This window comes from Sminthopsis crassicaudata, chromosome 4 (genome assembly GCF_048593235.1).
Source record: "Sminthopsis crassicaudata isolate SCR6 chromosome 4, ASM4859323v1, whole genome shotgun sequence".
In the NCBI taxonomy this organism is placed as follows: Eukaryota; Metazoa; Chordata; class Mammalia; order Dasyuromorphia; family Dasyuridae; genus Sminthopsis; species Sminthopsis crassicaudata.
Window position 1 is genome coordinate 233,810,938 of NC_133620.1, and position 18,752 is coordinate 233,829,689.

At 31.0% G+C, this 18,752-nt stretch overlaps 1 protein-coding gene across 1 annotated transcript in view; it reads left to right on the forward strand.

Moving 5' to 3' along the window:
* Positions 1–18,752, forward strand: part of PHIP (PHIP subunit of CUL4-Ring ligase complex) — a 173,548-nt gene that overhangs the window by 144,024 nt on the left and 10,772 nt on the right. The window contains 10 exon segments of the mRNA XM_074310460.1: positions 260–384; positions 496–578; positions 3,931–4,042; positions 4,248–4,309; positions 5,325–5,480; positions 8,308–8,428; positions 10,165–10,290; positions 13,215–13,284; positions 15,477–15,527; positions 16,135–16,284. Of these exon segments, the coding sequence (XP_074166561.1) occupies positions 260–384; positions 496–578; positions 3,931–4,042; positions 4,248–4,309; positions 5,325–5,480; positions 8,308–8,428; positions 10,165–10,290; positions 13,215–13,284; positions 15,477–15,527; positions 16,135–16,284 (1,056 nt within the window).

Below are 18,752 nucleotides of genomic sequence, written 5' to 3' on the forward strand. Positions count from 1 at the left end.
TGATCTGATTTGGTGACGGTAATTTCCACTCTCAAAGTTCCCTTATACTAAAGAAAACACAAATCCATGTCTCCCCCCCCCCCCCCAAAAAAAAAGAAGTAATTCAAGAAATGTATTGTGTCCTCATTTTACTAGATTTTTTTCTTAATGCTAAATTTGCTGTCAAACTTTAAGTCAAAACATTTAAATTAAAAGCATAGTGTTTTCTTGTTTGTTTTTCTCTTCTCTCTCCTCTTCTCCTCTCTTCCCCCCTCCTCAGGAGCAAGAACTAATGAAAATAGTTGGCATCAAATATGAAGTGGGTTTGCCTACACTATGCTGCCTTAAACTTGCTTTTCTAGACCCTGATACTGGTAAACTGACTGGAGGAGCTTTTACAATGAAGTAAGGGACATTTAGAAAGGCAAAAGCTTTAAAAACTTTCTTTAGATACATATTTAAATTATTAGCTTTAACCAATTTATTCATTTTTTGTTTTATTTTCTTTTATTTTAGGTATCATGATATGCCAGATGTTATAGATTTTCTAGTCTTAAGGCAACAATTTGATGATGCAAAATATAGACGATGGAATATAGGTAGGTTTATAGTTACTTTAGAAATAACTTCAAAAAGCATCTTATTTCCTGGGTCTCAGGGGATAGATGATAAAACATTTGCTTTTTCTTTGATGGAGAGTTGAGGTACATAATGTTGCCATTTCTGCCACAAATAGCATCTTTATTAATTCATTTTGTTTCATTTTTTTACACATCTCTTTTTGAAGTGATTGGTATTTATACTTTTTTAAAGAGGAAATTATTTACTAACAATATATAAATTGAATAAAAATAATTACTTGCTGAATAGAAAATTCATCATTGATGGCCTTTTTTGTATCAGAAATATCCTTTTCATTTGTTAAAAATAAGTTTTAGTTTCTTTTTTCTTCCCTTTAAGGACTAAACATTAAGTATTTTGTGCACTGTTGATTGTTTTCTCATGCTGGGTAAGAAATTATACAGTTCTATTCATAACTAAATTGAAAGAGCTAGAAGCACCCTCAAAATTAGAAAGTTTACATTTATTAAGTGCTTATGTGCTTATTGTTTTGAGCAGTTGAAGACACAAATACAAACAAAAGGAAAAGCAGTCCCTGCTTTCATTGAGCTTCTATTCTCGTTCTGGAAGACAACACTTAAAAAAGGTCAAGGACTTGAGGGTGACAAAGTTTGGAGAGTCTCAGGGAGAGCAAGGAAAAAATGACTAGCATGCTGCTCAAAATCAAGGTTCTGGAAGGAAGGAACTTGGCAGTGGAAGAATTCTGCCATATCTCCAGAAGATATTCCAGCCATGAAAAGGCATCTATTTAACACCATCATTTTATAAATGTCTTCAGAATATTCTTTGCCAGTATGTGCCATTAGCCACCATTTTATTAGTTTTAATTTTAATTTTTAAATTTAAAATTATTTTCAAATATTAGGTTTAAATGAATGGGGAGGATTCATAATTACTTGAGTTCTAGGATCTAGACATGCCCGATTAAAGTTCTGATCTGAAGGATGATCTCTATAGAATTAGCCCAAAGATTTGTCCTTATTCTTGTTCTTTTCTCAGAATTGTTGTCAGTTAGTTAGATGATATGATACCTGACTTAATAAATGCTCTTAATTTGTTGATATATCATACATGTTATTTTTATTGAATCTATGGTTATAATTGAAAAGTAGCCAACAATAGGACCAGATCATGAACCTAAAAGCTATTAACAGATCAGTATGAAAGGGTCAAATCTACTCATTGAAATTTAATCAGAATAAAGTTCTACATTTAGGTCTAATTAAGTTTTAAGGATAAAGTTCAACATTTGGGTCTATGTGAATAAATATTACTTGCAGTACTTTTTAATAAGAGCAGTATGAATGAACATGTTTCTCTTCTCCCCAATCTTGGTTTACTACTTTTTAATAAAGTGGTTTAAAGATCTGCTTTATAAATATAGTTTATTTTGATATTTGATTTTAATGACTTTGAGATGTAAAAATATGTTTTTACATCTGAAAAATATATAGATATAATTAAAGAAATACTTTATTGGCTGATCTTAATAATTAAGATCATATATAATTATATATGATTTTCAGTTTTTCCTACCCTTTCTTTATATACAGATTTTTGTTGAAATTCACTTAATTTCTATCTTTACAAGTGATACATTATTTTTGGCCACAGAAGCTTAGTTTTTAGATTTCTTGTTGATCATAATTTCATATTATCATTCATTAATAACATCTCAGTTCACAATATACATTAAAATTAGGTTTATCGCTAATAGTCATTAATCTGTAAAACCATGTTTCAAGTGATATTTCTAATAGTTTCAGATTTTTGGTTTGTTTTTAATATGAGAGCTGATAAAATCGTCATTATTTGTCTCATAATATGACTGACAAAAATGTCAACCCAGGAATAGGTAAAGAATCATTCTTAACATGTTCATTATTTAGAAGTTTTAATGTTACTTTATTTTTGTTTTGTTTTTCTAAATCCCAATGTATATCTTGTGTTCTTCCATTTAGTAGATTACAGCTTATCTTTAGAAAACAGAATAGTGAGCAATATAAAGAGGAACTCAGGACATTTTTGCCTAGATAAAAAATATTTAGGAGATGTGTGATCACAACAAGTATACATTAAGTTTCTGCTATGTATCAAGCACCATGCTAGGTACTAGGTCTATAAAGAAAAAACAAGACAATACTTGCCTCCAAGAAGAGTACATTTTACTGGGTTATTTATTGAAGTATATGTGTGTAGATAATGTGAATATAAATTGACTTCTATGGGAGAAAGGTTTCTGATCACTAAGAGTTCCTCTCTTGAAGGGAATTAAAGATTCCAAAAAGAGAAAGTAAGGAAAAATAAAGTTTCAGTCTTATGGTAGGACTCTACAAAGCATGGTTTCACGTGAGGGAGTATTATGTACAGGAACATAATAAGTTTGATTAAAACATAATGTTGTGGTGGGGAAAGGGAGGAAAATAGTGTAAACTAAAAAGATAGGAAGGGACAGGGGTGTAAGCACAGAGTATATTTCAGGTATGGGGAGGTAGCTATTACAAATGCAATAGAATAAATTAGAATAATCATGTTCACTGAGCTTGAAAACATAGGTTGGGCCTAAGTTTTGAAAAGTTTTAAAAATTGTTTAGAGGAGTTTGTTGTTTTTTTTTTTGGTAAAGGCAAGAGGAAGCCATCAGTAGCTTGATTGGTTTTGTGTTTAATGAAAATTACTTTTGGCAGTAGTGTATGTATTGGATCTGAATGAAAAGAGACTTGAGATAGAGTAATTGGGAGAGGCAATTAAAATAATTTAAGTGAAAGGTGAACTAAAGCTGGAAGCTCTGGGAATGGGGAAAAGGGTCATAGTGAGAGATGTGGAGATAGAAACAGTAAAATTGGTATATCATTAAATAGGTAGGATGATGGAATTTGAAGAGTGGAGGATAATACCAAAATTTTGCCCCTTTTTGGTTATTCAGTCGTACCTGACCCATTGTGATACAATTTGGATTTTTCTTAACAAAGATATTGGAGTGGTATGCCATTTCCTTATCTGGTTCATTTTACAGATGAAGAAACTGAAGCAATTAAATAACTTGTCCAAGTTCATACTGCTAGTGGATGTTTGAGGACAAATTTGAACTCAGGAAGATGAATCAATGCCATCTAATTACTCCAATGCCAAAGTTATGAACCCAGGAAATTTAAATGACTGTACCTCTAACAAATAAGAATTAGAAGGGAAAAAAAATTGATTGAGATTTTGGACATTTTGATTTTCTGGGAACCTCTAATTTGATATTTTCATTAGAAATGCATATACAACAAATGGATTGTCATATGACATATCTTAGTAATACTTCTTCCTGTTTGTTTTATATCCAGGTGATCGTTTCAGGTCAGTCATAGATGATGCTTGGTGGTTTGGAACTATTGAAAGCCAGGAACCTCTTCAGCCTGAATATCCTGATAGCTTATTTCAGTGTTACAATGTCTGGTAAATATCTCATATTTTTTGGTTTGTTTCATCTAATCATCCTCTTAAATTTCCTTTCTAGCAAGCAGATTATTGAATATATGACTTAGCTTCTCAAAATAATGAAGTGGTTTATTTTTAACTTTTTATGATAAGTTGCATCTTTTATTCATTCAGCAATTATTTTACTTGAAATTTTAATGCAAGTATTATATCTTTCTTTAAGCTGGGATAATGGAGACACAGAAAAGATGAGCCCTTGGGATATGGAACTTATTCCTAATAATGGTATGTTTTTCTGTAGATTATGCTCTATGTAACTGAAGTTATATGATGAATAGAAAAGAGATTTTGAGTTAATAGTAGATGAAGTAGGATTTGAAAAAAAATTGTAGTAAATGTTTCATCCAAAAAAAGTAATTGAAACGAAGATTTTTGTTTGTTCTTTTGAAAGAAAATATTTGAGACACAATTTGAAAATTGAAAAAATTAAGTTTTAAGTCAGTTCTTAATATTCGTTGAGTAATAGAACTCATTGGAAATTTTTCATTTTCACTTACATTAAATTTTTTTTAAATGATATTTTTTATATTTCATCAAAGTTACACTCTCTGTTCAGATAGGGGCACTTGTTTTTAATAGTTAAGCACTACAAAGGGATAGGATACTAGTATTAGAGTCTAGAATATTTGATTTCAAAATCTTCCTTTATTCATCTCTTAAATGGGGAATAATAATAATGTCTTTTCTGTTGTAGGATTGTTCTCAGCATCAAATAAGAAACTTTAAAGCAATATATTAATGGGAGCTTTTGGGTTTTGTTTGTTTGTTATTTATTTATTTTTTGCAAGACTTGTGATTTTTATGGGAGGGAATGTTGTGATTATGAGTTCGTGTAGAGAACTCCTCATAAAGAAATGATGCCTTCCTTCACTGTTGCAAATGGCTTCAAAGAATGCTTACTTAGTGATTCATTGGTAGACTTTGATTTCCTAACTTTTGAGAAGGAATTTGTTAATTAAGGAAATAACATAAAACTAATGACTTCAACTTTTTTAAACTTACAAGTTTTAAAATTCTGATGTGAAACTACAATTTTTCTTAAAATAAACTCTTCTATTAACTATTAGAGCATTATTTTCAGGAATGGACATTTTGTAGAATAAAATATATTTTATATTAATGAACCTGTCATAAAATTGTAAGGCCTTTTCAAGGAATTTCAAAGGAATTTCCATATATATATTTTCATTGATGTTCCTAAAGATGATTTTTCTCAAATTTTCTTTTTGATGCATTTTAGCTGTATTTCCTGAAGAGCTAGGAACAAGTGTTCCTTTAACTGATGTTGAATGCAGAACATTAATATATAAACCTCTGGATGGAGAATGGGGTTCTAATTCCAGGGATGAAGAATGTGAAAGAATTATCACGGGAATAAACCAGCTCATGACACTAGGTAAGATTCAAAAAGGAGTAAACATGGTACACAAATAGAAAATTGGAGCAGAAGTAAAACTGAAAATTATATATTATTTTGAAGTTTTCAAAGGTCCATGATAGTTGCCTTTATACTTTTATAATGTCTCTTTTAAATTATATTCTCCTTTTACACTGAAAATAACATAACACACTGCCTGATGAAGTGATTCATTTTCTTTTTTCTGCAACTTTAGTCTGTAGGGAAATTCTTTCTTCTGTTAAATCTTATCTGCCTTTGAACAATTTCCACTGATTAATCTTAGTATTCTACTATTATAACAATACAGAAAAACTCTAATTTTTATGTAAAAACCTTTCATTTAACCAAAAATACTGATCAAATGTCCCTATTCCCCTCCTGTCCCGTCTCCCCCCTCCCCCTCATCCAGTTTTTCTCAGGCTACTTTTTCACAACTGCCTAAACAAATTAAGTGACATGCTTTTTCAGGCTATAAGCAGTCCTTTGTATACAATCCAATTTATTTATTAAGGGACAGAATTAATTTATTACATTTAATTAACAACATAAGGAAATTTGGTGGGACTGATTTTTCTAAAGTAGTAAAAGTATTTAAAAACAAATTTATATTTTTTCTTAAAATATGTAAAATCTTTTAAAATGGTTTTTTGACAGCCTATTCAAAAACAAGTAGATATCTAGAATTGAAATAAAAATCTAAATCTGATGTAGTTAAGAGTGATTCACAATTGGCCTGTGAATATGCAGAGGGTTTGCAACCAAAACCTATATTGGTTTATGTCTGCTCTCAAGAGTTGCGAGAACATTGTTCTGTGTAGTAGTACTTCATTGATAATGTCTATCTTCCTTTCTCCTTCCCTCCCTCCTCTCCTTCCTTCCTTCTTTCCTCTCTCTCTCTCTCTCTCTCTCTCTCTCTCTCTCTCTCTCTCTCCCTCCCTTTCTTCTTCCTTCCTTCCTTCCCTCCTTCTGTTCTGTCCTTTTCCTTCCTTCCTTCCTTCCTTCCTTCCTTCCTTCCTTCCTTCCTTCCTTCCTTCCTTCCTTCCTTCCTTCCTTCCTTCCTTCCTTCCTTCCTTCCTTCCTTCCTTCCTTCCTTCCTTCCTTCCTTCCTTCCTTCCTTCCTTCCTTCCTTCCTTCCTTCCTTCCTTCCTTCCTTCCTTCCTTCCTCCCCTCCCTCCCTCCCTCCCTCTGTTCTGTCCTTTCTTTCCTTCCTTTCCTTCCTTCTTCCCTCCCTTCCTCCATCCTTTTCCTTCCTTTCTTTCACCAAAAAAAAAAAAAAAAAAAATCCCAAACTCAGATATATTAGTGTTATCAGTCTTGGTCTTGAAAGATATAATGTCTCCTCTATACAAAAGTACTCTAGGTGTGCAGTGTTGCATATGTTACTGTTTGTGTTTTTTCTTAGTTGAGTTCTGCTTTTTAAAAAATTTTTAAAAGAAAGAATTCAGCTATAGAGTAAGTTGGAGAAATTATTTTGAGGTTTTTTTTTTTTTTTAAGGGGGGGGCATCTTATTCATTGGAGATAAAAATCACATTATGGGTTTAGATTTTGATTTTGATGGTCCCTTTTAGCTCCAAACCTATGTGCTCAAGATGACTGCAGATTACCTTTATATATTGGGAAATTTTTTCATTAAATTATTGCTGAAGGACTCATCTTTTTCACTTATTATTTGTAACAGATTTTGTATATAAAACAGACTTGTAGTGGTAATAGATTCAAAAGAAAGTGATAGTTTGCAGATCTATTTTTTTATTGTAGACTTTTCTTATATAATTTGTAGATTTTGTTGGTATTGCAGAAATTTTTGGTAATTATATCAAGATTGTATGCAGTGCAACTGAATCACAAAAAGCCTTTGTTAAATCTTTGCTTTTGATAGATGACCTTCCCAAACTTCTTTTTGACTTATATTTTTGTGATTATATCTTTTGCATAGTTTTCTATGTGTGTTTCTTGGTTGGAAATGGTACCAACCTATTCATATTTGTCTACATGTCTCTTTGAGTAGCCTGCAACTTCAATTATTTATAGACTATGATTTTTCTTTATTGCAGGTAAATAATGAAGAACAGAAAGATTTAATAGTGCTTTTAATGGCATCAGTCTTCCCCTAAAACAAAACCTTTTTTTTAAAATATTAATATTGTTTTAATTATTCTGTCTTGCTGTAAAGTATGAAATATCAGAGTAAAATGACAAGATGATAATGATGATTAAAAAGTTTAGAATTTTATAGAAGATTGTTTGGCAAAACTTTTTTTTAATTTGTTAAAATATACACTCAATGGCCCCTATGTGTTCATTTTATAGTAATGTGTGGCAGTGGACATATGTAATGTAGAAATGCTCTGATCTTTGTTGACTCAGTGAAAGACACATGGCCTTGGAATTAGGGAGACTTGGGTTCAAATTCTACTGTAGTCCCATTTTGTCTGTCTCTAAGCAGATCACTTAACATCTCAGTGTCATGAGAACTCTGGGAATATAAGTTGCTGATGAATTTGTTGAACTACTACATTAGTGGAAGTTGTTTTCATACTGTTAATTCCCCACACTAATTAATTTACATATCTGTATCCTGCTTCCTACTACACTCCAAAAAAGAGATATTTAATCTTAATGTTATTAACAATGAATCAAATAATACAGCCCTTAAAAGTTAATTTCAAAATATTTAATTTGGAATAATAAAGAGTTTCTCTTTACATATATTTATAAAAAGTACATAATTAGACTAGAGATAAAATGGTTTTGAAAATTCATAAAATTTTTGTTTAAAATTGGTTTTTAATATATAAACATTTATTTCCTTCTTTGATTTAGATATTGCTTCTGCATTTGTGGCTCCTGTGGATCTACAAGCATATCCCATGTATTGCACTGTAGTGGCATATCCTACTGATCTCAGTACAATTAAACAAAGACTGGAAAGCAGATTTTACAGGTTAGAACTAAGTTATGTAGTTATTACTGGAGAAGGTGTAGCTGGGGAGAGGGGAGGATATTATTATTACTAAATGGTCTTCTTAATTGAGGTTATTCTTTGGAAAATTTTTGAATACAATACTTTTATTTATTGTATAATAGAAAACCCACACAAAGTTTTCTTAGTTGGAGAAAAGGCACAAAATTATGTGTTTGCTTTAGTTATGCAATCTTTGAATACTGATGGAAAAAAGTAAATAATTTCCTTTTATCCTTATGTCTTAGATTCTGTAGACATTTGAAAACATTCAGAAGTTTGAGAAAAGTATTTAAGGAAATCATATTTTCCATTTTCATCTTAAAAGTCCCTTTGATTTTGTAGCTTTGATAAACTTTTAGTTGCTTATAATTCTTGTTTTTCTTTTAATTTAGGATTTTATTTTCATTTCAACTGACTTGATAAAACTGTAACATTACTTTTTTCAAAGAGAATACAAATAGCTATTTTAACATGTTTCTTAACATAGCAGTTGTGAGCTTCTTTTCTCATTGTTTCTGAAGATTTCACTCCCATTCCTTTTTGTGTTGCATATTCCATTGTCATCCTAGACTCCTACTATTATTGTGAGGTGCTTTTTTGTTGTTGTTTTGGTTTGGTTTGGTTTTTGGTTTTTGGTCTATCTTCCCAAAGCTCCATCTTCAGTTCATCACTTCATATCTTGGCTCCAGTGTCATGTGAAAGTTGTTAAGAATTCTAAATAGAGTACTTACTGGTATTTTAGAACCAACCGATTATTTAGAAATATTTTTGTATGGTTACAAAGTATATTTCTGAAATCTTAATTTGAGGTGCTTTTAAAAATTCTCCACAAAAGGGTAAATAGGTTTTTGTGTACTAGGATAGAAACTTATCAACCACTCACAGCATTATTTGTACAGGAAGCTTCATTTTAAGCTCTAAAATAGGCTTTAAAATTAAAAATTGAAAGCTATCCACTCTGTGTGTATGTGTGTGTGTGTGTGTATACATATATATATATATATATATATATATATATATATCCACTGCCATCAAGTTATTAAGATGTGTTAGAATTAATTTTCTTTATATTCAAATGAGCCTAGGGCTATGGTACTTTTATACTTTTCTCTTCCTTCCAACTTCTTCGTGAGGTGTTTACTCATTGTTCTTATCATCGTATCCTGATCTCTTCTTTATATATAAGCCTGTTTGGATTTGGGGACTTTTATTTGGCCTTATCTCTGATAAATAGTAAAATATATAGTTGGGTATTTTTGTTTTTGTTTTTTTCCTTTAATGAGTGTTTGCTATCCAGATCCGTTTTTTGTTTGCTTCTGGTGTATGATTGTATTCCATGTGATTATGGTTGCTAGAAGGCTTTATTAAGGATTATTCCCTGAACAGCTCTCTGGAGACTCTATGTAGAGGTTGTTTCAGTCATAGAATCTTTAGAAGTAATTCTCCATCAAAATTTGGTTTAATATTCAGAGCATAATTTTTCTTTAGTTGTATTTGCAATAAAGTCATTGTTCTCTTCATTCATATTCCACAGGTGATCTGTTCAAGTATATAATTGTTTCACCCATATATCATAATAGTAAATTAAATAATTTTATTAGATTTATGATTTTGTCTTCTATAATTTTGAAATTAGAAGCAAAAATAGTAAGATCTAATTTTAATTTCTATGTAGAATTTTGAAATATGTTATTTCTTGTATTTTTCCTCCAAAGGCGGGTTTCATCACTGATGTGGGAAGTTCGATATATAGAACATAACACACGTACATTTAATGAGCCTGGAAGCCCTATTGTGAAATCTGCCAAATTTGTCACTGATCTTCTTCTACATTTTATAAAGTAAGTTCATGAATGTAATGTTTAAAAATTAATTTTAACTATCGTAACAACAATTAATAATGTAAAGTCGGGCTGTTAGTAATATAAATACTATTACATAGCTCAATGTAGACACATACAGGATTATTTATACACTTAGACTTGGAGAGGACTTTAAAGACATCCATTTCATCTTAAAATCTCTTGGAGAAAACTAAATACAGAGTTTGTATGTACAAAGTATTGTCACCAATGACATTAATATTTGTATGCCCCACAATTGGTACAGTTTATGTTTAATAAATAAAATAAATAATATACCAGATGATAATTAGCCCCTAGAATAGTAAGCTAAGCAAAATGCTTTGCTATACACCATACCTTCTTCTTTTTCCACTCCTCACCATTTTTACATAATTCCCCCAGTCATAGATATAAATGAGATAATACAGAAAGTATTAAGTACTTTTCTTTGTGCATGATACTAGTTGGTGAGAAAACAACTAAAAAGAATGAAGCCATCCCTGTTTGTAAGGAATTTACTTTTACTGTGGGACACAAATACCTACAAAAATCTATATAGCATTAATATAAAATTGATGTCTACAGAGCAGTTAATTATAAAAATAGTTGAAGGATGGGACTAGTAAAGGAAACAAAAGGTTTCATGCAGAAAATATTGCTTGACATATCTCAAAGGAAGAATAAGGATTCTTAGGAAGGAGAACATTTGAAATATATGCGGTGATGATTGCAAAGATAGAGACAGAAAATAGTATGTCAGAAAAGAAAAGGCCAATTTGTCTGGTCTAGATGACAATGTAGGAGGGAGAATAATATCCAGTGAAACTGAAAAGATAAGAATCACTTATTCTTGGACTTAAGACTTTCTGAAGCACTCTATGTCAATTTGGGATAGCAGTAATTGGTAAGAAAAATTTCCAAGGAACATTAACCCAGTGTGTCTTGTCTCTCTTTCACATGACAACCCTTCAAATACTTAAAAGACCTCTATATCTTATTACTTAAGTATCCTTTGCGGGGAGGACTAAACTTTGCTATTTTTTCAAATCATTCTTATCTTGAAGTTTTTCATCAGCTTCACCATACTACTTTGAAATGTTTCATTATTATCAGTATCCTGAAGACAGTACTTCAAATGTATAATCTTATCAGAATCAGAATTTTAAGAAAATTAAATAGAATTAACAAAACTTTGAGTCTAGATATTGGGGCATGTAATAGAGGGCAGAATCAAGAATCAACCAAAATTTGAAAGAACTTGAAATATATAGCTTGGAGATGGGAGGACTTGTAAAGGAGTGGGGAACACGGGCAGTCTTTAAGTTTTTGAAGGATTGTCTTGTAGAAGAGGTATTTTATTATTCTGTTTCCAGAAGAATCAAGTCTAGGAACAAGAGAAAATACCAAATGAGTTTTGAGATACAGAAAAACCTTTCTACCTATTGAAACTGAATAGAATGGACTGTCTTAAAAGCTAGTGGGTTTTTCCCTCATCAGAGATCTTTACCCAAAATCAGGATGAGCACTTTATTATATTTACTATATTTAACACTACACACACACACATACTATATATACTATATTTAACTGGATGACTGCTATGGTATTCCTTCCAATTCAACTTCTGTGAAAAGATTATTTAGGATAGATCATTTTTTGAGATTTTAGATATTTTCTTTAAGTAAAAACTTGTCATTTGTTACGAATTGAACAAGCATTACTCAAGTATTTATTGCACCTAGGCACTGTGTTTAATACTTTGGCAGATTTTTTTTTTAAATTTTTGATATAAAAATCAGCATTAGCTTCCCCAAGAATATAAGATCCAACAAATAAATAACATCTGTATTCTGAGGTAGCTTATGCTAAATGTCATACCAAGAGACTTCAGGAGTTCTGCGGTGAAGGTATTAAGAAAATTCAATAGAGATGGAAATATTTAACCTCTCTTATTCAGTAGAGTATTATGAGAGGAGAAGGGTATTCTGATTTGACATTATCAAGAACAAAACTGGAGAAAGTACAACAAAAGGATTAGTTCAATTTTTCTGGAATTTAAAGTATGTATAGGTGATTAGTGAAATATGAAACTAGAAAAGAAAGATTATAGTTGCCAAATGCAGAGTTAAAATTTGTTTTACTAGATAATTGAAGCGGTGATTCCATTAACAAAAATTGCAAAGTTGGAACGAAAAATGGATTGGCAAGGGAGGTGAAGAATTTTATCTTAAATATATTCAGTTCAAGTTATTCACAAGACAACTAGGTAGAAATTAAGCATGTGCGATGGCTACTAAAGAAAACTATCTGAATAAGATTGATAGATTAAGTTACTAGAAGAGATTAAAGTTGGGAAGCAAAAGAAAACAATAATTAAAATAGAATGCCTAGGAGAATGGTTGAGGAAGTTCACTTCAAATCACATCAGCCCTCTCACGTTGGAGAACTGCTTATTTACTAAGATGCTAGGTACACAGAAAATGACATGTTTTGGGGTCTCAGAAAACTTACAATCTATTTAAGAAAGTTAAAGAATTTAAAGGAATGATAATTGTAGAGTAGAGTAGTCAAGTGATTTTCTAAGAATTTGAATTCGATTTGAAAGGTGGGTAAGAGTTGAATGATTAAAAGGGAACATTCTGGGAATGATTTTAATGCTCATAGAATATTAAGGAATAAATAAAAAATTAATTTGGAATGGTATATTTGATTGAAATTGGGTGTATTTAACATGTTATGGGCAAATTTTCCAATAATTTATGGAGTTTTGTAACCTCCCAAAGTTTTGATATGCTTATATAAATACTCTAGTAGTAGAAAATTATTTTAGCTCTTAACATTCAATATATATATATATATTTATATATTTATATTTAATTTTGATATTAAGAGGCTTTGAACTAACATTTCTTATTATATAGAGATCAGACTTGCTATAACATCATTCCACTCTACAATACAATGAAGAAGAAAGTCCTCTCTGATTCAGAGGTAATTTTAAAATTTTATTGTTATGATTAGAGTTTAATCAATGGACCAAAAATAAACCTCATTTGGGATAAAAATATTTTTGCTCCATATATCATTTTTTTAGAGGAATTTAATTTGGTATATCATGCTAATTTCAGTTGGTAATAGTTTATATATAAGTAGATACAAAGTTATTAATAAATAGAAATGTTAGTGTTGTAGTAATTAAGCATCTGTTAATTTTTTTATGTATGTACCTGGTACTATACTAAGTACTGTGGCTGTGAAGAAAAGACACATGTCTTTCTAGTATGAAAAACATGTCTATAGAACAGTACATAAAAGATATGAACAGCACATTTAGAAAGTAATCTCGGGGCAGGTATTATGTGGGAAAAACCAAAAAAAAACTTTTGCAGAAGATATTTGAGTTGTCTTAATGGAAACCAAAGAAAGGAGCTTGGGGGATGGCCTTTGTAAATGCATTAGGAAAAGCATGTGAGAAATAATAGCTTGGGTTATTGTGTCTGCTGTAGGGTGCAAGGAGAAGATCAAATATAAGAATATTGGAAAGCTGTGAGGGAGCTAGGTTAAGAGCTTTTAAAAATCCACCAGTATTTTCTATTTGATCCTAGAGAGATAATAGGGAATCACTAGAATTTAAGTTAAGAGAGTGATATTATTAGACCTGCAGTTTAGGAAAAGCAACTGATTGAGAGTGAATTGGAATAGGGAGAAAGTTAAAGCAGGGAATTCAGTTAAAAGGCTATTAGAGGCAAATATATGTCTTATTGCTTAGAGCATTGGCCCTAAAGTCAGGAGGACCTGAGTTCAAATGTGACCTCAGACACTTGACACTTTCCAGCTATGTGATCCTAGGCAAGTCATTTAATCCTGATTGCCTTGCTAAAACATTTTTTCTAAAAACCATTAAACTATATTTTTAAAACTTTTAAATTATTAAATCATTAAGGCCTAAGCAAAAAGAATTATACAAGGATGATTAGTGTGGATGTGGAGAGAAAGCATGTGAGAGAGATTGTCAAAATAAAGACAAAATTTGACAACAGATTGGAGATAAGGGGTGCGTGAACAGTTAAGAATAAAACCCAAGTTTGAAGCCTAGATCACTAAGGATATTGTGGTCCCACAGTAGTATTGAAAAATTGAGACATGAGGAAAGGGTGAATAAATTCTGTTTTGGACATGTTGAGTTTGGGGTGACTATAGAACTTGTAAATTCAGGATAACTTGAATTTGAATGATGTAAGACAAATTCAGAAGAGAAGATGGCTGAATATATAGCTCTGGGTAGCATTTGCTTAGATATGATAATAGAATGAATACATAGAAACTGATAGAGGAAAAAAGAGAAAAGGACTCAGGAAACATCCATCAATACTGAGCATTACCTAATCAAAAACCAGAAGGGAGAAAATTAGCCATCAGGGAGGAAGTGAACCAGCAGAGAGCAGTGTCATGAAAACTTTAACAAAAAAATAATTAGGAGAAGCAAGTAGTAATAGAGCACGGCCCTGAAATCAGAAAGACTTGAATTCATATTTAACATTTAACATTTAACACTTCCTGGCTGTGAGACCCTGGGCAAGTTACTTATCCCCAATTGCCTTAGCAAAAAAAAAAAAGGGGGGGGGGGAGACCTGAGCCAGTTTATAGGTAGTAAGGAATGAATAGAATAAAGAGTGCATGATGAGAGTTTAGCTTTATCTTTACATTTGAAACAGGTGAAGGAATAAGAGAGAAGTTTATGTATGGTGATGTAAATGAGTTAGAGAGAAAAGGGAGCTCCTGTTATTTTGGTCTGGGACAAGGCCCTCAGTTTATAGGGTGGAACTATATCTACTTCTACATATATAAATATAATTCTCTATATATAGAACTATATATAGGGTAGAACTTGATCTCCCAATGCTTTATAAGAGATTTAAAGAGAGGATAAAAAGGTTTGGAATATCTTCTGTATTAAGTGAGATAATAATTGAATTAGAGGTGTAGAAGGTTTGTCTTGCTATATAATATGTACTATGATGTAACAAATTTATGGTGGACCTAGTCAGATATTCTGGTATTTTCAAGGCATTCCAAGTTAAGGGGGAGAAAGAAGATCATAAGTAGTTAAATAATGTACAGAGTAAGATAAGAAATTTTATTTCCCAATGTTTTATGAAACTCATAAATTCCTTACTTCAAAGGAAGAAGAGAAAGATGCTGATGTGCCAGGAACTTCTACCCGTAAAAGGAAGGTAATTTATTTTTTTTTTATCATTTTATTTCACTGATTATTACCATTAATCTCTTACCCAGAAAAGGTAGGAGGTAAAAATCAAGAAATAATATTTTAGCACTTACTCTGTGTACTGGGCTCTGGGAACCCCCCAAAAAAACAAACAAACAAAAAACCAGCTCCTGCCTTGAAAGTACTCCCTTTCTAAATGGGGGATGATATCAGCTAGATAAAATGTAGCTTTAGAGTACACACATACATACATTTATGTATATATGCATATTGTCAATCCCTTTGACAATCTGGGTAAGCCTGTATTCTCCTTTACAGAATAACATATTTAAATATGTTTTTAAAAATACATACAATTATAAAGAAAATTGATTTAATTGAAATAATTATCAAAATGGTTTGGTGTTTTTATTTTGTTTTGTTTTTAAATTTGTGTTCTAGTTTGGATATGTTGAGCTTTAGGTGACTATGGAACATTGTTTGAAATGTCCAACAAGCAGACTAAAATCAAGGGGAAAAATATTGTATCATTATTTAAGTATTACTTTATTATTCTAGAGCAATTTTTAAAATTATAAAATTGTATTGAATGAATGCATTTGAATTGATTTTAGGACCACCAGCCCAGAAGACGTTTACGCAATAGAGCTCAGTCTTACGATACCCAGGCCTGGAGGAATCAGTGCCAAGAATTATTAAACCTTATATTTCAGTGTGAAGATTCTGAGCCATTCCGTCAGCCAGTAGATCTCCTTGAATATCCAGTGAGTGTTGTGTTTTGTTTTTCAAAATAAATATTCTTAAAAATGAGGTTATGCAACTGTTTGGACATGTATACATATATTGAATTTAATTTATACTCTAACATATTTAACATGTATTGGTCAACCTGCCATCTGGGGGGTGGGGAGACAGGAGGAGAAAAATTGGAACAAAAGGTTTGGCAATTGTCAATGTTGTAAAATTACCCATGCATATATCTGGTAAATAAAAACTATTTAAAAATTTTTTTAAAATGAAATTATGGTTTGTAATAGCTCTCTTTTGTGGTGACAAGGATTGAAAAATGAATAGATGCCCATCTATTGGGGAATGGCTGACTAAATTATGGTGTTGGAAAGCAGTGGAATATTATTGTTCTACTAAAAAATGATGAACAAGCTGATGTTAGAAAGATCTTGAAAGATTTACATGACTTGATGCTGAGCGAAACAAGCAGAAACAAAAATACATTGTACACAGTAACAGCAAGATTGTGGGATGATCATTTTTGATTCTTCTCAGTGGTTCAGTGATCCAAGGCAATCCCAATAAACGCTGAATAGAAAACACCTTTTGTACCCAGAGAGAAAACTATGGAGAATGAAGATAAATCAACACATGCTCCATTCATTTCTCTCTCTCATGTTTTTCCCTTTTGTTCTGATTTTTTTCTCTCCCAACATGGTTTATTAAGCAATGTGTATTTACAAAAACTTAATGTACCAAAAAAAACATAAATGAATAAAATTAAAACTTTTTTTTAAAAATAAAAAGAAAAAAATGTGGTTATGTTCAGGAACTGTAGTTAGGCCATGTTTTTATGAAGATAGAATTTCATTCTTAAATGAATTTCACAAATAATATTTTGGCTTATTTAGCATGAAATACAAACTTTCATTATTGAAAGGCCAGTTAAGTATTTTAGTAAAGTATTTAAGTCATTTTAAACTTATATAAAGTAGAATATATTGTGAAACAATTGAGGGAACCTTCACATTTCTTCTTGCTTCCAAGAACTATTAAGTTAGCTTAAGATAGTTTATTTCATTCCTGTAGTTGAAACCGTTTTTACTTGAAACAGCACTTTTAGGTCCTAGTCTATATTTAGTATGAAAATAAGAAATTAGTCAACATAGAATACTATATTGTAGAATTCATGAAATAACATTTTTGCCAGTTAAAATCTATTGATTCATTCCCAGACAAGTAGTTGAACTGTTAATAAGTTCAATATAATGTATATATAAACCTATAACATAACATTTTTTTTCCAAACAGGAAAAAGTGGTAAGCATATATTTTAATTTCATTTACTGTTTTTTCCTCTGACACTCATAACTAAAGGTATTTACAAGTATGAAATGGTCAAAAGGCTGGTATTAATAGACTAGAATTAATAAGTTACTACTACAATATTAATTATACAGCAAGCACATCAACTTTGTTGTTTTCATAGCTATATTTTCAACTATATGCTTTCCCCACTCATCCATTCTGTTTTTTCTTAAAACAAAATAAGCAAAACATCATAAGCATTTGACAATCAGATTAATTTGTATAACATTTCATATGTATAGTCTGAGAAGAAAGATGTTTCACCTTTTGTTCTCTAGGATTAAAATTAAAGATAGAGAAGTTGCCTTTTGAAGTGTTTATTATTGTCATTATATATTCTTTTTTCTTGATTCTGCTTACTTCTCTCTTCTCAAGTACATCAACTTAATAATTTGTAGCCATTAATTGTGGGAAGAAGTTTAGGAAAATTTGAAACCTAGACGATAATGTAATTTAGCATTATTTCATTATAAATAATTTTATTATACAGAGTTATGAGTCTTTTTGCTGTATATTGACTGAGATATCAAGGACTTATTTATTTCCCTAATCTAATCTAAATGGTCCGCCTTTGTTCTGCTTTTTTTTCTTCAGTTTGCAGGAAAAACCATTTCCTATGGTTTTTATAATTTTGTGAATTTTGCCCTAGAATCTGGCTTAGTTTTTCCTAGATATTTAGCACCAAAAGTTTTTGAAAATTGACCCTTTGGTTCTATTATGTTTTAATGTTGCTGCTGTTTTATGGTAATTCCACTTTACTATCATTAGGACCCTCCCCTATACTAAATAAGCAAATCAATATATTAGCCATGTCTGAAAATATGTGCCTTTGCCAAGGGACAGAAAGTATATTTCACAATCAGTTCACTATCTGTCCTTAGAAGTCTTCTAGTGCTGTTACCGTGGTCTTTGTATACATTGTTCTACTTACTTTGTAACATACTATTTCATATAAGTCAACCTACCTTTTTTTGATTATATTCACTTTCTTTCAGTGCAATATTTTATTGTATTCATATGCCATAATTTCCACAGCTGTTCTCTAATCTCCATCGCTTTTCCAGTTCTTTGGTGAGAAAGAAAGTGCTGAAATAAGCATTTTTGTATAAATAGAATTTTGCCTTCCTTAGAGGCC